Consider the following 23,698-nt stretch of genomic DNA (forward strand, 5'->3'; position numbering starts at 1 on the left):
CATGCAAAGGCCCTGGGGCAGGACCAGTCCTTGTTCATTGGAGAGGCAGCAAGAGGGCCCATGTAGCTGGAGCACAGTGAGCTCTGGGGAGAGAGGGAGGAAAGGAGGGCCTTTGGGGACCCCGCGTAGGACTTGGGCTCTTACCCCATTGAGGCTCTAGTCCTGGAGGGCTGTGGGCAGAGGAGGGAGAGACCATCTGACTCAGGTGCTCAGGGCGCCCTCTGGCGGCTGCTGTGGGAGGCTGGACTGGGAGGGGTGGTGGTTGACTTGGCCCAGGCCGGGAGATCCTGGGGCTGGACCAAGTAGAGACAGAGGAGGGGGGCATAGACAGATTGGGATAGAGTTTGAAGGCAGACTTTGTAGGTTTCATCTTTATGGTAGCTCTGTGAGGCACTCCGATAGCCATTTGACAGATGGGGACATTGAGGCCCAGAGACGTCAAGGCACCTCCCCAGTGTCGTCCAGCTGTGTGTTTGCTGGGTTGACTCAATTCTGGGGCCTGGCTGGGATGCAGCCTTTTCCCCAGGCACTGACTGGCCATCACTTTCCCCTAATTTATAGATCTGTTCACAGGCGTTTAAAGGCTTGAGTGAGTTTGAGTTCTCGCAGTTGAGCTGTTGGGGGGTGGAATGGGGGGGTTCCCTGTCCCACCCCTTTGGGGCAAATACTTTGTCAGGGCTGTCAGTTGTGAGAACCTTTGGGAAACTGGGGGTTCTGTTAGCGATAGATCCGGGTTCAGAATCCGCGCTCCCCTCTTACTGTGTGTGTGAGCTCTTACTGAGCTGTGTGACCTTATGGTTGTTGTCTGACCTCTCTGATCACTTGTTTCCTGTGTGAAAGCGGACTCAGCTCACCAGTAATGCCTGGTGCTTGCCTGCCATGTGCCAGGCGGTTTTAGAGCGGTTCTTCTTGTCTTGCTTGACCCCTGTAGCCCCCAGGGTGTCAGGCAACAAAGCACAGGGTTCGAGCCACACAAGGCCGGGTAGGAGGGCACTGAGGGGGCATCGGCTGCTCCGAGGGTCGCCCGTGCAAGATGCTGGGTTCTGGGGCTTGGAAGCCCAGAGACCAGTGCTATGTGCAAAACTCCAACTGGACAGGTCTGGGGAGCAAAACAACTCAGAAGAGCTGGGCTTGGGACACAGAGGAGTTTCACTGACACTTACCACTTACGTACCTAGTTTGGGAGAAAAAAAAATCATCAAAGTCTATGTCTAATGAAGTTTAGAAAGCTCTTACAAATTCTTTTCAGAATGAAAAAACAGAAAAGCTCTTTCAGTTGTCATCAGCTACTTCTCTGTGATAAAAAGGTATTTCCAGGGGCACCTGGGTGGCTCAGTGGGTTAAAGCCTCTGCCTTCCGCTTGGGTTGTGATCTCAGGGTTCTGGGATCGAGCCCCACATCGGGCTCTCTGCTCGGCGGGGAGCCTGCTTCCTCCTCTCTCTCTCTCTGCCTGCCTCTCTGTCTACTTGTCTGTCAAATAAATAAATAAAATCTTAAAAAAAAAAAAAAAAAAGAAAAGGTATTTCCAGTTCAGTGGGTGCCATGTTCTTCCTGCATGGATAGCAGAATAATGGAGCATCTTAAACTTGGTGGAATACAGAAATCACCAGATCGGGTGCTGGGACAGGGGAGGGGAAGAGAGGACAGGAGGGTCTGAGAGTGAATGATGGGAGGGGAGATCAGGGAAGGCTTCCCGGAGGAAGTGGTGGCAGATCTAAGACATGGAGGCCGAGTAGGGGTTAACTGGGGAGGGAGGGAGGGAGGAGAGTTCCAGGCAGAGTTGAAAAGTCTCTGTGAGCTCTTAAGGTGAAGTAAGTAGTTTCACCTTGTGCCTCACACCAGGCCTAGCCCGTAGTAGGTGCTCACTGAATAGATCATGGTAGATGTTAGGGTAATGGGCCCATCATAGGCATTCAGTCGATGGCTCCCATGATAGGTGCTCAGCAAACAGGCACTGCCCACAGTCTCCAGTCTGGATGATGCCATGTGGGTGTCACTTTGTGGTGACTGCATTTTGGAAGACCTGGCTCCCAGAGGTCCCAATTTCTGCTGCGTAGGAATAACCTTCAAGGTTTCTGATCCTCAACTCCCTGCCCCGTTCCTGATGAGGCTGCATCATTGGGGGCACAGTGGTCTTGCAGCTTGAAAGGAGGAGAAACTCAAGTCAAGCACGTTATTAAAAAAGCAGATGAACTGACTGGCTCTCATAACCGAGAAGGCTGATATTAGAACAGCTTCAGGCATGGCTTGATCCAGGGCCTCCAACAAGGCATCTTTAACAGATGAAAAAAGCAGACCCAGGTGGCTTAAACCCCTTTCCTGAGACCACACAGCTAGGAGGAGGTTAAGGCACAGTTCAGATTCACGTTGCTGTGAATCTAAAGTCCTTGGCTTGGGAAGGTTGTCCCAGGCTAGGGGGTGACGATTCCCATTTCCCAGATGGGAAAACTGAGGTTCACAGAAGGGAAATGACTTGCTGAAGTAAGCAAGGAGCAGAGCTTGGTCTTGGACCGTACACCACATGGTTCCCCTTAAATACTAGCTGAGTGGTGGGTTGGACAGGCAGAGAAGGAGAACAGGTTTGCCAGAGACCCCACTGACCTTAGGCCAGCTCTCCCCTTCCCACCCAAGAAGTGCCCACTCACATCCCTCCCGCCAACCACCCGGATGGTCATGACGTTCTCCTTGCTCTTGATGAACACGTCATGGGTGACAGGTGGGGAGGTCCTTGCCGACCCTGGCTCCGCGCCAGCCATGGGCCCCGGCCAGGCCTGCCCAGCTCTGTCACAGGAGGAAATGAGATTGGCAGCCAATTGTTTTCCAAGCCAGCCGCCTCGCTCCCCGGTGCCCAATTTCCTCCATGTCGGCACTGATTGCTCAAGCCCTTGCCCCTTCTCCCCCACAGTCGGCCTCCTGACTGCTCGGTACCTCCCGCCATCTCCACCTGGGCACAGCCCTGCCTCTCCTGGCTTTGTCCTTGGACATCTTCAGGGCGTTTATTGGGCACCTACTGTGTACCAGGTGTTAGGCTTGGCTACTAGCCGACTTTGTCATCCATCTCTCCCTCTGCCACCTCCAGCCTGTGACCTTGAGCAGGGGGCCCGACCTCTCTGCGACTCAGTTTCCTCCCCTGTAAGATCGAGAGAATGAGGGAATGAGGCCAGGTCATATGCTTGAAACACATTGAATGGTGTCTGGCACACAGGCTTCCCCTTAACAGCTTTGTGGGACAGGAATGGGGGGCCTCCCCCTTTGGCTTTTCCCATGGAGCCGGTGGTGCCTAGGGGCTGGCTTCCAATCTGAAACTTTCTTCCGGGTCCCCGAGAAGAGCTTTCGAGCACTGAGAACGATCATAGGATCTCCTCAGGACATTGCTGGTGGATATCGATTGAGCACCCTCTTTATGCTGGGCCCTGATCCACATGCTGGGCACAGAGTGGTGAGGAAGCCAGAGCTCAGAGCCCAGAGCCCTGCCCTTGTTGGACTATAGCACGTGAAGGACAAGAAACAATTGATGGATAAAGGATTTAATTAGGACATTTCTCTGGGTGCCATGCTTTCAAGAAAGCAAAGAAAAACTTAGGAAAATGGAGCCAGGGAAGGGCAGAGTTGATATGTAGGGGTTGTTTTAACTATGGAATCAAGGCAGGCCTCTCAGAAAAGGTGACATTTCAGTAAAACCAGCAGGAAGTAAGGGAGTGAGCTGTGTGGAGTTCTGGGGGGCAAGTGTTCCTGGTAGGGGGAACAGCCTTCGCAAAGGCCCTGGGACCAGACCAGGCCTGATTCTTTGGAGGAGCAGCAAGGGGGCCCCTGTGGCTGGAGCAGAGTGAACATGGGGGAGAGGGAGGTGGGACCCCTGGAGGGCTGTGGGCAGAAGCTGGACCTGACTCAGGAGCCCACGGGAGCCCTCTGGTGGCGGCTATGGGGGTAAGGGTCAGGGGGAAGGGTGGCGGCGTTTGTCCAGGTGAGCGGCCATGGGCCCTGGACCAGACCCAGACGGAGAGGAGGGTGGAAGGGTGGGTGGATTCTGGGAAGGGTTTTTAGAAGAACCCGTGGACCTGGCCACGCCATGGCTGCTGGGTGGAGTTGAGCGAAAGCCGGAACACCCACGGGGACAGGAGGGACCAGCGTGGACCCCTATGTTACTGAACACCCGCAAAGTTTGCGGAAGGCAACGGGGCTGGCTCTTCCTGGAGGCGCTCTAGCGGGCCTCCTGGAGGTGGTGACTCCCTGCTCGGGAAGGCCCATGTTTTGTTCCACCTTTCGGCACAGAGCGCTTAGAACAGGGGCCCACTACGCATGGGGGACACGGGTTTGGATGTGGCTGGGATTGGAGCCACGCCAGCTCCGAGCTCCACCGGAGCCCTGGGGGCACACATTTTGAAATGTGCTGGAGGCCTGTCGGGGGAGGATCTGAAGGGGGTCTGCGCTGCAGAGCAGGAGGCTTGAGCCCAGAGAAGTCGAGGTGCTTGCCTGAGGGCGCCCAGAGCACGTGGCAGAGGCAGGACCCCACTGGCGGGCCCACACCCCTCCCGGCTTGCTCCTTTTCCTTCCCCTTTCCCTTCTGTGTTTTCCACCCCCGGGGGCTGCCAGCTTCAGTTCTTGGTGGTTTCCAGGCTCCCCCAGGCTTCAGCTTGGCACTCACCTCCTGCCTCCACGCACTTGGGGCCCGGTGCCAGGTGGGCGCGGGACAGGGGTCTTGGGGAGCACCCTCCTCCCTTTTCCACCCAGGGTTTCCTCTGCCCCTGCCCCACCCCCCACACTCTTGCTAATGATGGACGAGGAATGGGAGGGAGCAAGCGAAATTATATACACACGAACATATAAAAATTAGTTTAGGATCTGGGCCAAGAAGCACTTGCGCTTGGCCGGGCATTGTGGGTAATTCATCGCCGATTACCATAAAAGCCAGAGCCTGGCTGACAGGCGGCTGCGGGGCTTTTGTTTAAGGTTCTGATGAATATATAATCCTTCTCCTGGGCCTGGAGCCCACAGTCTCCCCCACCACTGTGGCAGCAGAACCCTTGCCCCCTCCCAAGGCTGTCAGTGGGGCATGGGTCCATGGACAACACTGCCTCTGGGTAGCTTGACTCGGCATTCGATGCCCACCGCCATCCCCAGTGACCCGGGCCTTGTGATGCTGTGTGTCCCTGGGCGTAGTTCCCTGAGTTCTTTCCCCACCCAACACACATTTATTGGGCTCCTACTGTTTGCGTGGCCGCACACAGGTGCTCTGTGTGGCAGGGGTGTCCAGAGGGGTTCTGAAGTGAATGCTACCCCTTCAGAGTCTGGGGGCTCACAGCTGATGAGTGGACACACACCCTCATTTTGAAGATTCACCCATCTCTTGTTCATTCCCGTGGCAAAGACGTCGGAAGCTTTTGGGATACGCAGAGCGGCAACAGCAGAGGGACCAGAGCAACCGTGCCCTCCGGGCATCACCAGCAGGAGAATGCATAAGCATCACCGCTTTGAAACATCTTTTATTTTTAATTTATTTTTCTGGCCAGATGGTGCCTACATGGGGGACACAACTGAGGAACTTGCGGGAAGAATGCACAGTGGGGAGTCTCTGTGCCCCTCCCCCAGGCTCTCAGTTCCCCTCAGCTTCCTTCCCTGGAAGCAGCCACCAGCCTCCTTTGAGGACAGGGGTTGGTAGGTGGAGGTTTTGCGAAGGGCCACATAGTAAATCATCTGAGCCCTGGGGGTTGGAGGTCTCTCTCTGTTGACACTACTCGACTCTGCTTTTGTAGCCAGAAGGCAGCCAGACTCAACAGGTGAATGAGTGGGCATGGCTGTGTGCCAATAAAGCTTTATTTATACAAACAGCCGGAGGGCCCCATGTAGCCTGCGGGGGCTGTAGGTTGCCCCCCCGCCCCACCCCCCAGCCCCAGTGCCGTTCAGTAGACCTTGTGCGATGACAGCAATGTTCCCTGACTGCATTTTCTAATGAAAGAGCCACTAAGCCCTGTGGCTATTGAAATGTGAGCAGATAAAATGTGGCTTGTGTAACAGAGGACAGGAATTTTACATTTTATTCCATTTAAACGTGAGCAGTCATAGGCAGCTGACGGCTACCGTTATGGACCGTGCTGTTATCCGGAGATCTGGGAGCCTTTTGTGGGCGGGGAGATTCAGATCCCTTTGTCTAACCAAACGGGAGCATGTTTTACACGCGGTTTTATACCTTGCGTGTGTGTGTTTTCTCTGCCCTTCCCCCACCCCGCCACCTAAAAATATAGCATCTTCGAAGTAATTTCATAATTGTACATCTGGCTTCCCTGTTCCTTTTCACAGCTGCTGTACTAATGTCCTAAGACTGAGAGATATGGAACTTGTATTATCACTCTTCGGGTCCTTGAACTGTTAAATAGTTAACTGATCCCTACTGATGAGTGACTGTGACAAGGGGTTGTACATATCAGATCAATTCCTGGAGGCCGTGTTGGCAGGCCCGGAGGGCATGCACAATCCCCGTCCCAATTCTCAGCGTCATCCTCAGCATCGAGAAAGAGACATGCGCCCCTGAGGGCTTGGGAGTCATTGGCATGGATTCACCACTGAGCCAACCTAAGTGTCCGTCACCGGGGGATGGCCCGGGAAGGCCCATGTTTTGGAGGGGGATGGCCCGGGAAGGCCCATGGTATTGGGCCGCAGCCTTGTGAGGGAAGGTGATGCAGCAGGTGAAAAAAAAAGAAGAGTCTGGGGATGTGTGGGCTTAGTAGATAACAGTGTCCTGTGGAAGACGCGTCTGCTGGGACCGTGACCCAGACAGGATAGTAGAGTTTGACCCCATTCGAGAGTTACCTCTGATCTGTGACTTTGTGGCCGAGGCTGGCACAAAACAAGGGGTGGCTTCTAGGGGCAGAGAAGAGGGACTCTCCCTTCCTCCCCTCCACAAATGTGTCTACGGTGTGCCAGCTGCTCTCTGTTCCAGGCAGGAAGAATTAAAAAAAAAAAACAAATTTCCTGCCCTCTTGGAGGTAGCACTCCAGTTGGGAACATGAAGAGAATAAACAAAGCACAGAAAGGAAAAAAAAAAAAAACCCACATCAGATGTCAGGGGGTGTTGTGATGCTCTAGGAAAAAAAAAAATCAGGGAAAGGGAATGGGGGAGCGCCAGAGTGGGGCAGGATTTTAAATAAGGGGTCCGGGAAGTCCTTGTTTGAACAGAGGTGGGGAGGGAGGAAGCCAGGGAGGTTTCTGGGTGGTCAGAGAGTGCAAAGGCCAAGCCGTGAGACCTCCCTAGACACTTGCTGAGTCCAGGCTGCCGTCCTTCCACACGCCCGTGCCCCCGCCGTCACCGCTCCCCGTGAGCGCTGCTTGCCAGAGGCAGCGGCTGGGGAATAATTAATAACTAATAATACTAATACTAATACAGTGGTCTGTCCTTATGCCTCCAAGTGGCAGCCAGCCCCTGCCCACGTGGTGGCGGCTTAGTCACAGATGGGCCCCGCTAGACGTGCTGTGGATCCCAGCACTGGGTGACTTCTAGCTGGGGCAGGAGAGCAAGGGCTGGGGAGGGGAACCTGACACCCGGATAGGTGGTGGGAGAAGTTGAGAACCAGACCGGGTTCAAGTCCCAGCTCTGCCAGTCGCTGGCGGTGAGAATTTGGGCCCCACTCCTGTGCCTCAGTTTCCCCAACTGAAAAGTGGGAGAATAATAAAACCAGTCTTTGAGGGAATTCAAGGAGCTGCGTATGCTTGGCCCGTGGCAGAAGCCAGGAGTAGTGGGCAGTGGGCTCATCGGGTATCTGCTCTGTGCCTGACTCAGCCCTGAGGGCTTCGCATGTACTAAGTGCTTACCGAGCATTTGTAAGTGTTGGGGGAGATGGGGTTGGGTCCAAATCCAACCCCTGTCCAAAGATGTCCCCTTCTCCTGGTCACCCAGCGCGTGAGAACTTCAGGAGCTGCCCAGAGAGGTTGTGCGAGCCCTTGGAGTCACCCAGCAGAGAGCCAGCCCTGCCTCCCCATCCCCAGGTGCCTGGTCCTTCCAGCTTCTCACCTGTGGGCTGGGACTCGACCCAGAGTTTCTCTTCCCACCTCGCCTCTTCTGTTCTATTCAGTACTGCTTACGCTTCCTCTCCTGGTTTTTCTTCTTCCTTGCCATCTCCTCCTCCTCCTCCTCCTTCTTCCTTGCCATCTCCTCCTCCTCCTCCTTCTGCCAGCACCTCCAGGTGCTACCTCCTCCCTGAAGCCTGCCTCCTCCACAGGTGAACTCCCTGAGTTTGGGCGGGGGCTGCCTGGGTCCCCCTGTGGCCCCTCCCCAGTGCTCTGCCTGGAGCGGGTATAGAGGAGGTCCTCTATAAGTGCAGGTGTGTGTGTAAAAGGACGGTTGTTACTGGACTGTGATGATTGTTCTCTCCTCTAGTGTGTTCAGTCTTCCCATGACACGCCCCACCCTGTACCCGGAAGACCCTGTCTTCCAGCTGTACCAGCCCCCTCTTTCCCTAGAGCTTAGTGCATTCCCTTCTACCTCAGGGCCTTTGCACATGCTGTGCCCGCTGCCCAGAGCTTCCTCTTTACTCCCATCTTGGCATGGCTGACTTTCATCGCTCTTCCCTCCCAAGAAGAGAATCCTGGGAGGTTGTGTGCCTTGGTCTCTGCCCTGTTCCCCAGAACTCAGGATCAAGACTGGGCCCCACCTTCACAAGGGAAGTCAGTCACAGGCTGCACCCAGCTGTGCCTCGGGAACCTCTCTGGCCTGTGCCTCAGTTTCCATGATCTTCAAAGACCTTGAACCTACAAAACTCAGCCCCAGGCACCAAAACAGCCCGCCTTCCTCAGCACAGGTGGGAAAACTGAGGCCCAGAGAACGCCAAGGACTTGTTCAGGACCACATAGAACTCCAGGCACACACCCTGAGGGGGAGGCTGTTTTGGGGGGGGGCGGTTATGGAGGAGGCATCCAGCATCACAGACCAGCAGTGACTCCCCTTTCATTTCGTAACAGTTCAAGGAGAAAAGCTCAGCTGGGTGTGGGGTGATCTTTAATACCAACACCTGCCTTTCTCTTTATAACCGTTGGGCTGCTGGCTTTAGCAACAGTATCCAGGGAAAATGGAAGAACCGGGTACATATTTTCATTGTAACTTTTTTTTTTTTCTGGCGACTTTCAAGGCTTGGCAGTTAGAGCCCTGCATTAGAGAGTTAGTTTCTAAAGTAAATTAGTTTAAGGGAAAGGCATGAGCCAGTTGAATGAAAGATTTAATAAGGGATTTGGGGATGTGGCAGAAGTGGTGAACAAGGAGGGAGGATTTGTGGGGGGAAACACCAGGCACGTCCTCACGGGGGACCTGGTGAGTGGGGAGGCATATCACAGAGAAGATGCGGCTAGATCGTTGAGGCAGTCCCAAAGGATTTAAGGTGGGAGATGGCGCGCCTGGTGGGGGTGGGGGCAGCCAGGAGGCCTGGGCTGGCGGGGGGCAGGGCGCCCACTCCTCTGCTGCCTTCTAGCTGAGTCAGCACCCTGGCGCCCCGACACAGAGTGGAGGCTGGCTGCGGTTGGGGCCGCTTTCCACACATTTCTGCCCTCGGGTGGAGCAGCGGCCCTTAGCTGGTGCCTGGCTTGTGAGCCAAGAAGACCCAAGTTCAAAGCGCAGTTGTGTGGTGCCTGCTGACCTCTGCCCTACTCCGCCAACCAGCCCCTCCGGGCCTCACGGAGCCTCTTCAGCCATTCATTAGTTCAGTCACTCATTTAGAAAGCATTTATCGAGCGTCTACTGTGTGTCCAGGACCAGGACCCAGCAGCGACCAGAACTGACCCAGCGCTGGTCTCCCCACCCCTACGGCCCCCTGCAGAGCCCTGCAGAACTTCCTGCGGTGATAGACAGGTGTGCTGTTTGCACACCTTGGTACCGTGGCTGTGAGCCACGTGGGAGACGTGGCCAGTGTGACCAAGGAACTGAATTCAGAGCTTTAACTGCATTTCATTTCAATTTAACAAGTCACATTTGGGTAGTGGTTCCCATGTTAGACAGCGGAGATACAGACAGTAAACAAGTGATACTTTCAGATGAAAATAAGCCAAAAAAGGAGAGAGAAAATAGAGGAATGTGTGATCAAGGATGACGGGGGTACCCCCAGAGCTGGTGTGATTAGCCAGGGCATCTCTGAGGAGGTGATGTTTGTGGGAGACCTGAATGGTGAGAAATAAACAGCCGTGAAAATCTGGGGAAGGTGTTTCAGATGGCATGGACAACATGTGCAAAAGCCCTGTGGTAGGACTGGGCCTGGCATGTAGGAGGGGGTGCTTTTGAACCCGGTTAGGACACAGGTGTTCATGAGTGCCCTCTGGTGAACGTTGTGGGGAGTGAAGGCGGGAGCTGGGGGATCAGGATACTCGTGACTGCACCGCTGGTCCAGGAGGGCAGTAATGGGAGCAGGGTGGGAAGGGTGCAGAGAAAGGTGGACAAGTACACAAGAAATTTAGGAGGGGAACTTGAGAGTGTTTCCAGAGTGGCAGTATGTGGGGGTGAGGGAAGAAGGACAGTCAAGGCTGGCCCCCAACTTCTAGCATAAGCCCATGGAAGGATGGAGCTGTCATCAGCTGATAAGGGAAGGACATAGGAAAGCAGATTTGCTGGATCCAGCCACACCTGAAGGCGTCCTAGATTTGTCCAGAAGGGAAGGAAAGTACAAGGCCCAGGGGGACCAGCAGGTGAAAAAGGCAGAGGAGGAGCCAGGGCGGGCAGCCCTCTGGCTGCGGTTTAGTCAGCAGCAAACTCGGCGCCAGGAGCGTGATGTGAGTGTGGGTGAGGCGGGCTTCTGGCTGGTCGGCACATGCTTGTTGCCCCGGGTCATGAATGCCAGGCTGGGTGGGAGGAGCTGTTGGGCAATGTTGCGGGGGGGGGGGGGGGGGTGTGCTGCGGCAGAGGAGTCCTGGGGCTTAGAGAGAGGAGAAGGCTGCCCAACCAGTTTCTCTCTTGCTCTGGAAGCGAAGGATGTGGCGTTTGGTGATTGCCCCTAAATGAAACTTTTCAGAATTTTGGCAGATTTAACAAACGTGAGGAAGGGGGGACGGCATGGGGGGAGGGCTGCGACTGGGGAGACTTGCCCGGGGTGCAGTATCTACATCCGTATCGGCGTGTTTCAGAGGCTTGAGAACCTCTCAACAGGGTCATCGGCAGGAAACGATGAGCCCGCCCCGCACCATCTGTGGATGTCCCCTCTTCATATTGTTTATAATGGAGACCAAGCTGGGACTGATTAAACCCGGTGGGCAAAAGGCCTCATAATATTGATCCCCACTTGAAAAAGAAAAGTGCTGTGCACCTGGGTGGCTCAGTCGGTTAAGCAAGTGCCTTCAGCTCAGGTCATGATCTGGAGTCCCTGGATCGAGTCCTGCATCGGGCTCCCAGCTCCATGGGGAGTCTGCTTCTCCTTCTGATCTTCTCCCCTCTCATGCTCTCCCTCTCTCTCGCTCTCAAATAAATAAAATATAATCTAAGAAAAAGGAAAAAAAGAAAAGTGCCAACTTGCTCACATAGGACAATCAACCTCAGAACCTTTGTACTTGCCGTTCCTCCTGCCTGCAGCTCTGTTCCCATAGGTGTTTGTCTGTCTGATTTGCTTACTTCATCCAGACCATCTGAGAGATCCCCGCAGACCTCTCCAGGCTTTCAGAGCCTTACAGGGAATCTTATTTTCTTTTCCATGTCTTTTATAGCTGCCTGGCATTATGTTATTGGCAATGTTTGTTTCCCTGTGGGTGTCCGTCTCCCCCACTTGTCTGTGAGCCCCGTGAGGGTAGGCGAGCTGTCTCTGTCATGCCCACCGCTGTGCCTTCAACCCAGCACACAGTAGGTGCTCAATAAGTGCTCGTAGACTGAATGAATGAAAATGACCACATGCTGACGGTTTCTCTCCAGGCGAGGGTGGATTGTGGGCAATTTTTATTTTCTTCTTTATGCTGATTTTCCCTAATTTTCTGCTGCACGCGCCTATTTTATAATTAGAAAAAAAGTTATTTTGAAAAAAATTACCCCCAAATGTCCCAGCTGTGGGAGCTGACGTGATCTAGCCCCACGCTCCTCCCCAAGGGCAGCTGCCTTCTGGGTATATACAGAGGACACATCAACTGAGCATTGGGGGGCTCCCAGAGTTAGCCCTCAAGGGTGCAGGGTGGGGGAAGGTTCTAGGAGTTGGCTGCTCCAACCTTCAAGGTGACCAGGCTAAAAACTCTGGAGTCATCCTTGCCCTGTTTCTCTGCGTCCTCCTGGACTGAGCCAGTGCAGTCGTCACCTCCTCTCTGGTCCCCAGCTCCTGCCCTCATCTCCCCACTTCTGTCCTTGCAGCAGCCACCAGAGGGTGCCTGTGAGCACCAGGGTCAGGGCCTGTCTTCTGCCCACAACCCTCCAGGGCTCCTACCTCCCCTACGGTCCCCCCAAGGCCCTGCTTCACCTGCCCTGGCTTCTCTCTCTCTCTCTCTGCCCTCCCCTCCTCCCTCTATCCCCCTCGTTTATTCTGCTCCAGCCACACGGGCCTCCTCACTGTTTCTCCATCATCCCAGACACAGTCCTGCTTCAGGACCTTTGCACTGGCTGTTCATTCTGCCTGGAGTGTTCCTCCCAGCCATCCATACCTGCTTCGTATTCTCTCAGCCCTTTCAGGTTTCAGCTCAAATGTCACCTCCTCACCGCCCCCCCCACACACCCTGTCTTTAATACTCCATCCCACGTCAATGAACATGTCCACACACATTTGGTTTGTCTTTGTAGCACTTACCAGCAACTGACCCACAGTGAATTTTGTTTCATTTGTTTCCTGTCTGTTGCCTGCGCCGGAGTGTCGGCTCCGTAAGGGCAGGGATCTTTCGTCAGTTCGTTGCTGCTGCTGTGTCCCACCCCGTGCCTCAACCGGGCCCTGCACACAGTAGGTGTTCACAAATGTTTAAAAAAAAAAAAAGTGGGTGAAAATTGCTGGGTCACCAGAGTGCCATGCTACACAGTGTTGCCTTTGGAGGAGAGTAAGGTTGGAGAGGGCTGTCCTGGGTGAGGAGGGTCCTGGCTATTTATGTAAACGTTTGCTGAGAACTTACCATGTGCTATCAGGCCTGGTGCCCAGAGTGGGCTCTGCTCCAGACTGGGCCAGTTCCAGCCCTGCCCCCTGAGGTCCCAGTCTGGTGGGAGAGGCGGCCCCGTGACCAGGCAGGTAGCAGGTGGGGTGACCAGGCAATGTGGGATTTATAGGACTCTGTGCAAATGGGCCACTCAGCTGGGAGGGGCAAGAGACGGGCCTCCCTCCTGCCCCAGGTCTCTCCACCCGGGCCATGGTTGGGGGAGGGGGCAGCTGTGGTCACCACCATGGCCTGGAGGCAAGAGGTTGTCTCCAGGGAGACACGGGCAAGAGGCCCAGATGGGGCAGGGCCAGTTAGGGAGGAGGGTGGCCTGTCCTCAGGCACTTTTGCCCCAGGTCACACAGCCCTGGGCGTCCTGACGCTGGATTCATCGAGTGCCTGATGTGCAGCTTGTATTACAGATGGGGAAACTGAGGCCCGGAGAGGGGCAGGTTTTTGCTTGAGATCACCTGGGAAGTGCCTAGATTCAAACCAAGGTCTGCATGAGCCCTTTCTTCTGTGTGTCCCACGACGTGCTGGGGCGCCAGGTGTCTCAGTTCACAAAGCACCTACTGGGTGCCCAGTACTTTGGGGGCTCCAGTGCAGGCCTCCCCAATACCAGAGGGGTGGGATTCTGTGCTCCATTCTGTGGTGGGAGTAACTGAGGCACAGAACTTGGAAAACAAGGATTCAGGGGAGTGGGGTGGGGAGTGCCTGTGTAGGTCCTGCCTGGGCCCCTCCAGCTGGCCGTGTGTCCCTCCTCTGAGCCCGTCCCCTTCACTCCACTGGGCAGGGAGCTTCTCCGGGGTGGGGCCTGTCTCTCCTGCACCGGCCTTATCCCCAGGGGCTTAAAATTGTAGTGGTTTGTTATTTTTGGGCTCCAGGCCTCCTGCAGCATTGTGGGTAAGGGCTCAGCCTCTGGACCCAAACCTTGGTTCGAATCTCTGTTCTTTCTGACCTTGAGCAAGTGCTTTTTCTCTCTTCTTCTTCTTCTTCTTCTAACTTTGGAAAGTGGGGGCTCATGGTGGGGGCCGGCAGGACGTTTGGTGCGTGGTGTGCATAAGAGCCCACTCCGTATTGGCTGTGGGATTCATCCTAAGCCCTCATGGGGGAACTGGAACCATTTTCACCCAGGATAGGAGCAGATGGGGAAGCCGGGCCCCCTGCGGCGGCTCCCGGGACTCCATCAGGGTCCCTGGCCCTCCTTGACTGCTTCCCCGAGCTCCCGGGACCCGCTGGGCTTCTGCCTTCCCTGCCTCTCCGGAGTTTTCAAACCCGCTCGGGTCGCAGCGCTGGCCGGGATTGGCTGCCTGCGTGGGGCTGCCCCTCCTTCTCCCGCTCCTCTCCAGCCTTCCCCCCAACCCCCCGGGGTGTCTGGGACCTGGCACGGTGGCCCCATCTGTTTCCAATCTGGCCCTGTGTGCACTCTCCGCCCCCTCCTCAGGGTTGTGGCTATCGTGGGGGCCTCGGCCTTGGTGTCTCCCATTCATCCTCCCAGACCCCTACCGGACTCCCGGACTCCCAGCGGGAGGGAAGCTTCTTTGTGCCTGCACCCCTCCCCCATCTCAGGGGCTCTGTGTGTAGGGGGCGCGGCCTCTGTCATCCAACCCGGACCGGGAGGGAATCTTGCTGCCCCTTCTCCGACCTCCTGTATTTGGGTGTGTTTGGGGAGCCCTCTGCCTCCGTGTCCGGCATCCAGCCCCTTCATCCGTTGCCATGGCCACGATCAGCTCGTGGAAGAGAAAGGGGAGTGGGGTGGGGGCTCCCTCTGGGATCAGGCTTACAAAGGGGGGGGAGTCTTGGGCTCTGCCTCTTGGGGCACCCCCTCATGTGTGTGCACATTGGGGGAACACAGCCACCCCCTTGGAGGCCTCCCCCTACTGGAACCCCATGTGGGCTTCCAGTACCCCCATGGAGCTCCCCCTGGTCTGCCCCCCCTCTGCCCCACTTCCGGCCAGGGCCCCGCCCGGCTTCGGAGCCCCCTCCCCGGGCCCGCCCCCTGGCTGCCCCGCCCGTAGGCCCCGCCTCCGGCCCCGCCCCCAGGCCGAGCTCGCTGGGCCTTGGCCTCTCCCGAGTCCTCGCTGCGCGCCGCGCTCCAGGCGGACCGAGGGACGGGCAGCAGCGGGCCCGGCCTGAGGGCCCCGGGCCCGATCTCCAAGCCGAGATCCGCGGGGTAAGTGCGCCCGGAACCCCTTCTGCCCCGAGGCCCGGGGTACCCCGGGTTTTGTCCCCCTCCTTGCCCCCCTCTAGGCCCCCGTGGAGGGGGGGACCCCTGCGCTCTCCCCCACCCGCGCTCCTCTCGGGCCAGTCCAGCCACCCTCCAGGGACAGCTCCCGCCAGCTTCTTCCTGGCGTCCGCGCCCCCGCCTCCCGCACCCTATTCAGGTCGGTCGCTGGAACTTGGGAAAACTCCGGACCGTTATGCTCTGTGGGGTCCCCTCCCCCGCCTGGCCCCCAGCCCGTCCTCCTCCCCCACCTCCCGGGGGCGGAGCCAGGCTCCGGGCAGCCTTCTGCCAACCCAGGGGCGCTCTGATAGGGGGCTTCGGATCCTTGGGCTGGGAACCCCCACGGCGGGGTTGGGGTTGGGATTCCTATTCTTAGCCACCCCACCCCCAAATTCAGAGAACGTTTCCCTCTTTTTATTTGTCCCTGTACCCCTCAGGTCTGTGGACTCCAGGTTAGTGCTGTACCCTGTTGGAGGTTTAATAAACGGGGGGGTCAGGACAAGTCTATCAGCCCCCCCTTCCACTTCCTGTTCCTGTCCTTAAGCTTCACGCCTCTGTCCCCCATCCTTGCCCACCAGACCCATACCTGAGCACCCCCTGTTGCTGCCTCCAGAGTCCTGCTTCCCAGGATTCCTTCTCAGAGTCTTGGGCAACAACACAGAGGGTCTTCCTGTGACTTCCCAGCAAGGGGTCCCAGCCATCCAAGTCCCCCTGCTGGGTCCTGAGCCTCATCTCCATCCCTTAAAGGCTCCAGCAGACCCTCAGAGCATATGTAAGTCCCAGTTGGAGGTCGTGCCCTTGCTGGCCTCCCCTGCCTGTGGTGTCTCCCTCTGGCTTCAGTTTCCCCCTCTGCAATAAATGGGACCCCCAGAATGATGTCGGTAAAGTGTCAAGTGGGGCTGGGCATGGTCGGTGCCTGCTATATGTAGGGGCCTCGCCACGTTCCCAGGGTGGGGAGGAAGCTACCATCTTGGAGGATGACAGGCCTATGGTGGGAGACACACGGGGTGTGTGGGTAGCCACGGAGGGGGGGCTCTGATCCCTGATCCAGCCTGGGACCTTGGGGTGCTTCTTGGAAGAGATAACAGCTCAACAGAGACCTGCGGAGGAGTGTGAAGGCTGAAGTTTCGTGGGGAAGGAGGAAGGGAGTGCTGGGTAGAAGGGATAGCGTGTTCTCATACCCCTTTGTGAGCCCGAGGGCCATGAGTGGGGGCACCCACGAGGTGCACAGGCGCTGGGGCTGCACCCTAGTGGGGTCAGCAGTTCTGAAGCCTGAGGTTAGGAATCTGGATTTTAACGATGTTGGTGGGAGCTACAGAATGTTTGAGAGCAGAGGAGGGACAGAGTCACGCAGCCACTCCCAGCCGCAGGGTGGCAGGTCAGGGCTGGGTGAAGGAAGGGTCCTGAGATGGGGTCAGGAAGGGTCAAGATTCAGTCTAGGGTGGGGAGATATGTCGCCGTGTGTTGGAGGAGGAATCCACAGGTCGGCCAGCGGGGGAAGGATGTACCTGGTCTGGGCACCCATGTTAAGAAAGGCCCGGAAGGGGTGCCTGGGTGGCTCAGAGGGTTAAATAAAGCCTCTGCCTTCGGCTCAGGTCATGATCCCAGAGTCCTGGGATCGAGCCCTGCCTCAGGCTTTCTGCTTGGCGGGGAGCCTGCTTCCTCCTCTCTCTCTGCCTGCCTACTTGTGATGTCTGTCAAATAAATAAATAAAATCTTAAAAAAAAAAAAAAAAAGCCCAGAGGGCAGAAGCAGCCCAGTGCATCTTGGGAACCACAAGATCCTATGGGAAGAGGCAGCAGGTGGGCCCGGGTCACGTCCTTCAGGGCCCAGAATGCTGAGCACAGGAGCTGGGAGCCCTGGTGGGTATGAGTGGGGCAGGCAGGTGCAGATCTTAGCCACTTGGGCTTCTGTAAGGGGTGGACACAGGGCCAGGGGCAAGCCTGGTGGCCCAGGCACCTGGGAGGTTGGCTGAGAGCTGGTCTCTGGCCTCGAATCTCAGCCCAGCCCCATCTCCCCACACTGCCTGCCCCTCACCGGGCGGTTACCCCTCTCCGAGCTCAAGTCCTCATCTGTCTAGTGGAAGGACGCATGGGGAGCATAGAAGAGGGCTTAACATGTGGCGGGGGTACCCAGCTGGCATTACCGTTTCCTCCCTCTGGGATTGGGCCTGGCTCCTTTCTCATCCACACCTTCCTGGCTGCGGAGACCCCTGGGGACACCACCCGGTCCAAATCTATGGTTAATTAAAGGCGGATCCCTTGGCCGGTGTTAGCCCATTCTCAGAAGGTTGGCAGGGCTGGCCCCGCCCGGCCCCACCCTGAGCCTTTTTCCTGATTGGAGGGCGGGGGAGGGGACACTGAGGCCCGGAGAGGGAGAGGGGCTTGGCTGGAGCCACTTGAAGCCCACCAGTGACCACAGAGCTGGAGGTCAGACCCTCCTGGACACTTTGGGGACACAGTGATCCAGGAAGACTGGAAGCCCGGGTCCTACCCTTGAGGGTCTGCCTTGGAAAAGCCATTCCAGGCAGCAGGCCAGTCTGTAGGCCTAGAAGGGAGGGAGTGCAGCGGGGGGGGGGAGGTCATGCAGGATCAGGGTTGGGGATGCTCCCCCTTATGCCCCACTGCCAGGGTCACCCGTTGTACCTTCCCTGCCCTGGGGCTGTGCAAGCCCACCGAGGGTTGGGTTGTGCACAGGAACCTCTGGGTACCCCCGTCCAGGATAGGACAGACCCTGAGGTGCGGGCAGGGAGAGGCACTGGGGTGTCCTCGAGACACGAGACAGCATCTTGTGCGGGTGACACAGAGCCTATTTGCCTCCCCATCCTGGGTCATAATTGCCCCTTTATGCTCCCTGCTCTGCGTGGGTACACAAGGCTGGCTCCAGGATCTCGTGACCCATGCCCTGGCGACCGGCGAGCATGGGTATCTTTCCACCCCATGTTATCAAGGCCTCAGCCCCCAGAGGCTGCCCAGCAGTCTGTACTGGGCCCAGAAAGGATCGTCCACTTTGCTGAGGTCACACAGAGGCTGGGGAAGGACACGGTCATGGGATGAAATGTGAGCTCTGGGCCCAGGGTCCCACCCAGTCGGGGCCTGGGGCTCTTCTGTGAGCCTCAGTGTTGTGGCCTGTGAAAGGGAGCACCTGCTTCTGGCCGGCTGCCAAGAACAGAAAGATAGTTCTACACTGGTCCCGGAGGAAGCTGGGTCACTGGTGGCCAGGTAGTGGGCAGGGGCGGGGTCCCTCTCTGGCCCTCAGTTCCAGGCCCACAGGCCATTTTCCACCCTCCCTGAAGCCCAGACTCATTTGCCATCCAGGTTATTCTCTGCGACTCCCACAGGGGACTGCTCCCTTGTTAGTGGCCACACCATCGTCTAGGAACTCAGGGATTGAGGCATCATGTGACCTCAAGGCACCTGCCTCAGTTTCCTTTTCTTGGCAGTGGCAGGGGTGGTGGCCCAGGCTGCTTTGCTGCAAGTGGGGGCAGGGAGGGGCTTGGCCAGGGCTAACCCAGCCATGTCCCTCCCAGCCCAGAGCTGCCAGGAGCTCCTTGATGCCCTGTGGGTCCAGCCTGTATCTACCTCTCTGCCCTGATCTCTCTTCTAGGGTCTCTGGGTTCTGCTTCTTGCCTTTCTTCATGTTGCTCCTTGTGTGGGGACACCCTCCCTATTCCCAGTCACCCTTTCGTTCCCAGCTAAATAATATCAAATCTGGGCAGCGGGCAGAGCATGTGCAAAGGCCCTGGGGCAGGAAGAATGAGGGTTGTGTGGCTGGAGCAGAGGGAGGGAGGGGAAGGCAGGGAGGGAATGGGGAAGATCGTGCAGGGTCTAGGGGGTCAGGGGAGGACTTGGGCTTTTACCCCAGGGAGGTGGGAGCCCTGGAGGGCTGTGGGCAGAGGAGGGCGGGACCTGACTCAGGCACCTTCTGCCTTCAGGGGGAGGACAGATCGTGGGGGCGATCGCAGGTGATGGCTGCATTGGTCCAGATGGGCAACGGCGGGGCTGCACCCAGGTGGAGGTGGAAGAAGGGGCGGGAAATGGGATGGATCCGGGCAGAGCCGAGACCACTTGCCCTGTCCCTGGGTGGGAGACCCTACCCAGGGTCCTCCAGGGAGAGGGAAGGACAGGAGGATGGGGTGGGGGGGGACACTGCCACCAGCATGGCCAGTTCCTTGGGGAGGACAGGGTCCTGAGAGACCTCGGCACTTTTTCTCTTCCGTGCGGTGCATGGCCCTCTCCTCCGCCAGTCTGCCCCCACCTCTCACCCCCATTCCCGTGGGATGGTCCAGGCCCCGGCAGCCCCCAGCGCAGGGGCCCCCTCCTGCATCAGGCTGGCGTGGCAGATTTAGAGAAACCCACACCCGGATCAGCCCCGTCCTGCCCAGACATCCAGAAGGCGTGGGCCCTGCGAGGTGGGGGCTCTGAGCCCCAGGGTAATTTGGGGCCGCTCTGTTCTGAAGGTGGCTGCCCCGGCTCTCTTGGGGTGTGGGGAGCAGGGGGCTGTGGCTGGAGCAGGAGGTCACCTCTGTGCAGGTGGCCCCTTCCCGGGCCCGCATTCTGTGGGAGGACAATGAAGTCGAGCAGGAGGTCCCCCTCTTGGGGGTCCATGGTGGGCCTAGTGGTCCCGAGTGTCAGCCCCCCTGGGCTGCGGGCTTTCTTTGTGGCCTCAGTTTCCCCAGAGGCCCTCTGACGGCCGGCCCGGCTGACCCAAGTGGTCTGGGCCAAAGCCCACTGCTCCGACATGCCCCCCTAGATGTGTGTCTGTGGGTGGGGCCAGCTGCTGTGGTCACCCTGGCGCCAACGGCCTGTGGGCTCTTTTCCCCATCTGGGGCCTCCACCTTCCTCTTGGGGCACGGCTGATGGGGTGAAGGGGCTGTGCCCTAGGCTTCTCTTTTCCACCTGCCTGCCTGGTTCTCAGCTGGTTACGTCTAAGTGTGTCCAGGATTGCAACTTGTGTGCTGTTGTCCTTAGACAAGGGGTCTGGCTTGAGCCCCTGTGTTTACGGTCTGGCTCACACAAGCCAGGCGTGCAGCCTCCGCGGCCCATTTCCGTGGCCTGGCTCCGTGCCGCCTCCACGGTCATGGTCCCCGTGGCCTGGCTGCGTGCACACATCTGAGTCTGAGGTCCCTGAGTCCTGGTTACGCGTCTGCGCACCACAGACCTCTGATTGGCCTCCGTGGTTCTGTTTGCTTGTAGCCCAACCGTGTGTGTGTGTGTGTGTGTGTGTGTGTGTGTGTGTGTGTCCTCTGCCCGACTGTGACCCTGTGCACATATCTGGTCATGCTGTTTACCTGTGGCCTCTGTGTGGACCCACGTGTTCTCTGATCTGCCTGTACTTGTGGTCTGACTATGTGCAGGTTGAGTCCCGCCCCTGCTGCAACCCTTCCTCTCCCATCCCGGCTTCCCCACCCCCATCCCTGAGCCATGGCCAGGCCACCAGCAGCCCAGCCTCCTCCTGGGGCCTCTCTGGGGCTGGGCGAGGTGACCGCAGCCGGGTATTTTGGGAGCCAGAATCACAGGGGCTGCCCCATCATTATATGGCACCCGTCCCTGTGGTCGTGGCCGGGGCCCGCCCGGGGCACGGCCTGGGATGGGTGTGGGGCTGACCGGGCCGTGGAGGCCGTGTCTCTGCCCGGCTCTGGCCACAGTGGAGACCGGGGAGGGGCTTTGGCCCCGGTGAGGAGGGAGTCTTCTATCCTAGAAGAGTTTAGATGCTGGTGGGAGAAACAGACTCAGAGTGATTAACATTCGCATGTAATTTGCAAACTGGGCTAAAGTGGGGAGGATGATGACCTTACTCATGACTGAGGCTGTGGGATGTGGACTGGGGTGCGGGGGTGGGGGGCGGGAGCGCTACCGGAGGAAGTGACAACTGAGAGCCATCACAGGTGGTGGGGGGACAGCAGTCCCGGCAGAAGGCCCAGCAGGGGCAGAGGCCAGCAGGCAGGGCTGAGCTCAGGCTGCCCAGCTACCCCTCCAGGAGAGGAGGAAGTGAGATCAGCAGGAGTGGCTTCCTCTGGGGGCAGCGGGAGCCACAGAGGCTTTAGAACAGGGCAGGGGGCAGGGCCTGACAGGTGTGTTGGGGGCAGATCCGTCCGTGGGCCGAGCAGGGGCCAAGGTGGGGTGCAGGCACAGCTGGCAGCAGTCGCTGGAGCCTTGTCCTTCCAGAGGCCCAGCCCGGGAGGGCGGCAGCAGGTACTCAGGACCCCGGAGCTGGTGCCCAGTCCTGGTTGGGCGCTCGGTGGGGGTCGAGGTCCCTGCTCCCCCAGAGTGGAGGCTTACTTGCGGTCAGCTGTCAGTGGGTGACTGGGGGCTGTCTCTGTCCACTGGGGCTGCTGACTGAAATACCATAAGGCCTGGTGGCTTCCCGAGAGCAGACGTGGCTGTCTCTCAGGGCTGGAGGCAGAAGTCCAAGATCAAGGTGCCCGAAGAGCTGGGGTCTGCTGAGGGCTGCTCCCTGCTTCCTAGCCGGCCCTCTTGTCGCCCTGTGTTCGTGCGGCAGAGGGAGTAAGGGAGCCCTGAGGCGTCTCTTTCACAAGTCACTGCGCCCATTCCTGAGGGTCCCACCCTTGTAGCTGAATCCCCTCCCAGAGGCCCAGGCTCCTAGCACTGTCCCAGGGAGGGTGGGACACAGACCTTCAGCAGGGGCTCAGCCCTTCCCTTCTGCCCCATCATCGCCCCGCGAACCCCCCTCGTTGTTCTGCAACCCTTCCCCCCACCCCGTCCCTCTCCTCTGTCCCTCTCCGATCCTCCCGCTGCTGCCTCCATGAAGGCCCCCCGGATTGCTTCTCCTCTTCCCCTCTCACTGTGCCTCCGTTGTCTCTGCAGACGCTGCCCCGTCTGACGCTCGGCTTGGCTCGAGGCCTCTTTGTGAGGGACGGGGGGGGGGGCATCCCCCTCTAGGGCGGAGGCCGGAGGCTGCAGGTGGCTACCAAGCATGGCGCCTGCCTGGGGCCCCGGCGTGGCATCTGTGGTTGGTCCCGTGGGCCTCCTCGTGGTCCTGCTGGTCGGAGGCTGCGCAGCAGAAGGTAAGAGTCTGGTGCGGGACGTGTGGGTGTCCGAGTCCGTGTCTGCACGTGTGAGTGCATGTGTCCCACCTCCTCCCCGGGGCCCCAGGTGTGGCCACACAGCACCTGTGTGCCCCACGAAGGAGGCTGAGCAAAGTGCCTGCTGGGCGCTGGTCCTGGGAGGCTCAGAGGCCAATAATCATGATGGTATTAAAAGCAGTAATGGTAATGACGATGATGGCCATTTCCCCAGCATTAGCTCTGTACCACGGGCATTGCCAAGTACAGACTTGACCTCTTTCACCTCTCTCCAGCTGGATGGTTCCATTCCCTCCCCCATTTTGCAGTGAGAGAAACTGAGGCTCAGAGGGACTTACTTGAAGCCACAGGGTTCACCTTCCCTTGCCCCACATAGAAACACCAGGCCCCTGGGTGGGAGATACAGAAGCAACCAAACCTTCCCAGGTGGAGCCAGGAGAGGCTTCTTGGGAAAGAGGGCATTGGAGCTGGGGCTTTGTGGCTGTGTAGGAGTTTGCTGGCGGAGAAGGTGGTAGCCCTCAGAAAGGACTGGAGGTGAAGAAAGGGCTTAGTGTGGTTTGGGGTGGGCAAGGCTTTGTTTCGGATGTAGCATGGAAAGGATGAGGGGTCCTTTCCCTCATCCTGGTCCTGACACCAAGAACGAACTTACCACAGGGGGCCTAGAGGTGGTATCACTCAGGCCCATGGGGACACACAAGGTGAGGCCAGCAGGAAAGAAAGTGGCATCTGTAGTTAGTCTGGGTTTGAATCCTGGCTCTGCCTTCAACCTGCTGTGTGACCTTGGGCTAGTGACTCAACCTCTCTCAGCTGCCATTTCCACCTTGACTGAATGAGACTCATAACAGGTCCACACCTCAGCATTCCCGTGGCAAAGACACACGAGAATGCTGCCTGGCGCGTAGTATGCCCACAATCCCATGCTCCCACGAGCACAATAATTATGGCCATTGGACAAGAACACCAGGACACGCACACTTGCCTCAGCGATATATGCCTTTTCCTGTTTTCATGTTGTTTTTTTAGTGGATGCCTAACACATTCAGATCAGCCTGATGGGATGAATACAGTTCTCATCGTTCCCATTGTACAGGTGGGGAAATTGAGCCATGGTGAGGTTTCATGACAGCCAGGAAGTAGCCACAAGCCGCGGCTGGGTTGGGATCTGTCTGGTCACTGTGGGGCCTGTGCATTCCTGGGCTCTGCTCCCCACAGTGGGAACAGCAAGTCGAAGACCACAAGCATTTTAGCATTTTGTTCATTCATTTAAGGCAGGGTCAGATTGTTCCCTGGGTCAAGGCATCCCAGGCACTGTGTGTGTGGGGGGGTGTCAAGCAGCATTCCTGACCCCACCCATTCCATGCCGGAACACCCCC

At 57.9% G+C, this 23,698-nt stretch overlaps 1 protein-coding gene across 20 annotated transcripts in view; it reads left to right on the forward strand.

Moving 5' to 3' along the window:
* PTPRS (protein tyrosine phosphatase receptor type S) overlaps window positions 1-23,698 on the forward strand; it is a 94,683-nt gene that overhangs the window by 14,631 nt on the left and 56,354 nt on the right. For 18 of the 20 annotated variants that reach the window (XM_047708652.1, XM_047708716.1, XM_047708688.1 and 15 more), the window contains exon 2: window positions 22,108-22,307. In XM_047708652.1, the coding sequence (XP_047564608.1) occupies window positions 22,217-22,307 (91 nt within the window). In that variant the 5' untranslated portion in view covers window positions 22,108-22,216. Of the gene's footprint in view, window positions 1-15,095; window positions 15,230-15,360; window positions 15,381-22,107; window positions 22,308-23,698 lie in introns of those variants that run through there. The other 2 variants (XM_047708660.1, XM_047708667.1) reach the window with 2 other exon arrangements.

This window comes from Lutra lutra, chromosome 1, assembly GCF_902655055.1.
Source record: "Lutra lutra chromosome 1, mLutLut1.2, whole genome shotgun sequence".
NCBI lineage: Eukaryota > Metazoa > Chordata > Mammalia > Carnivora > Mustelidae > Lutra > Lutra lutra.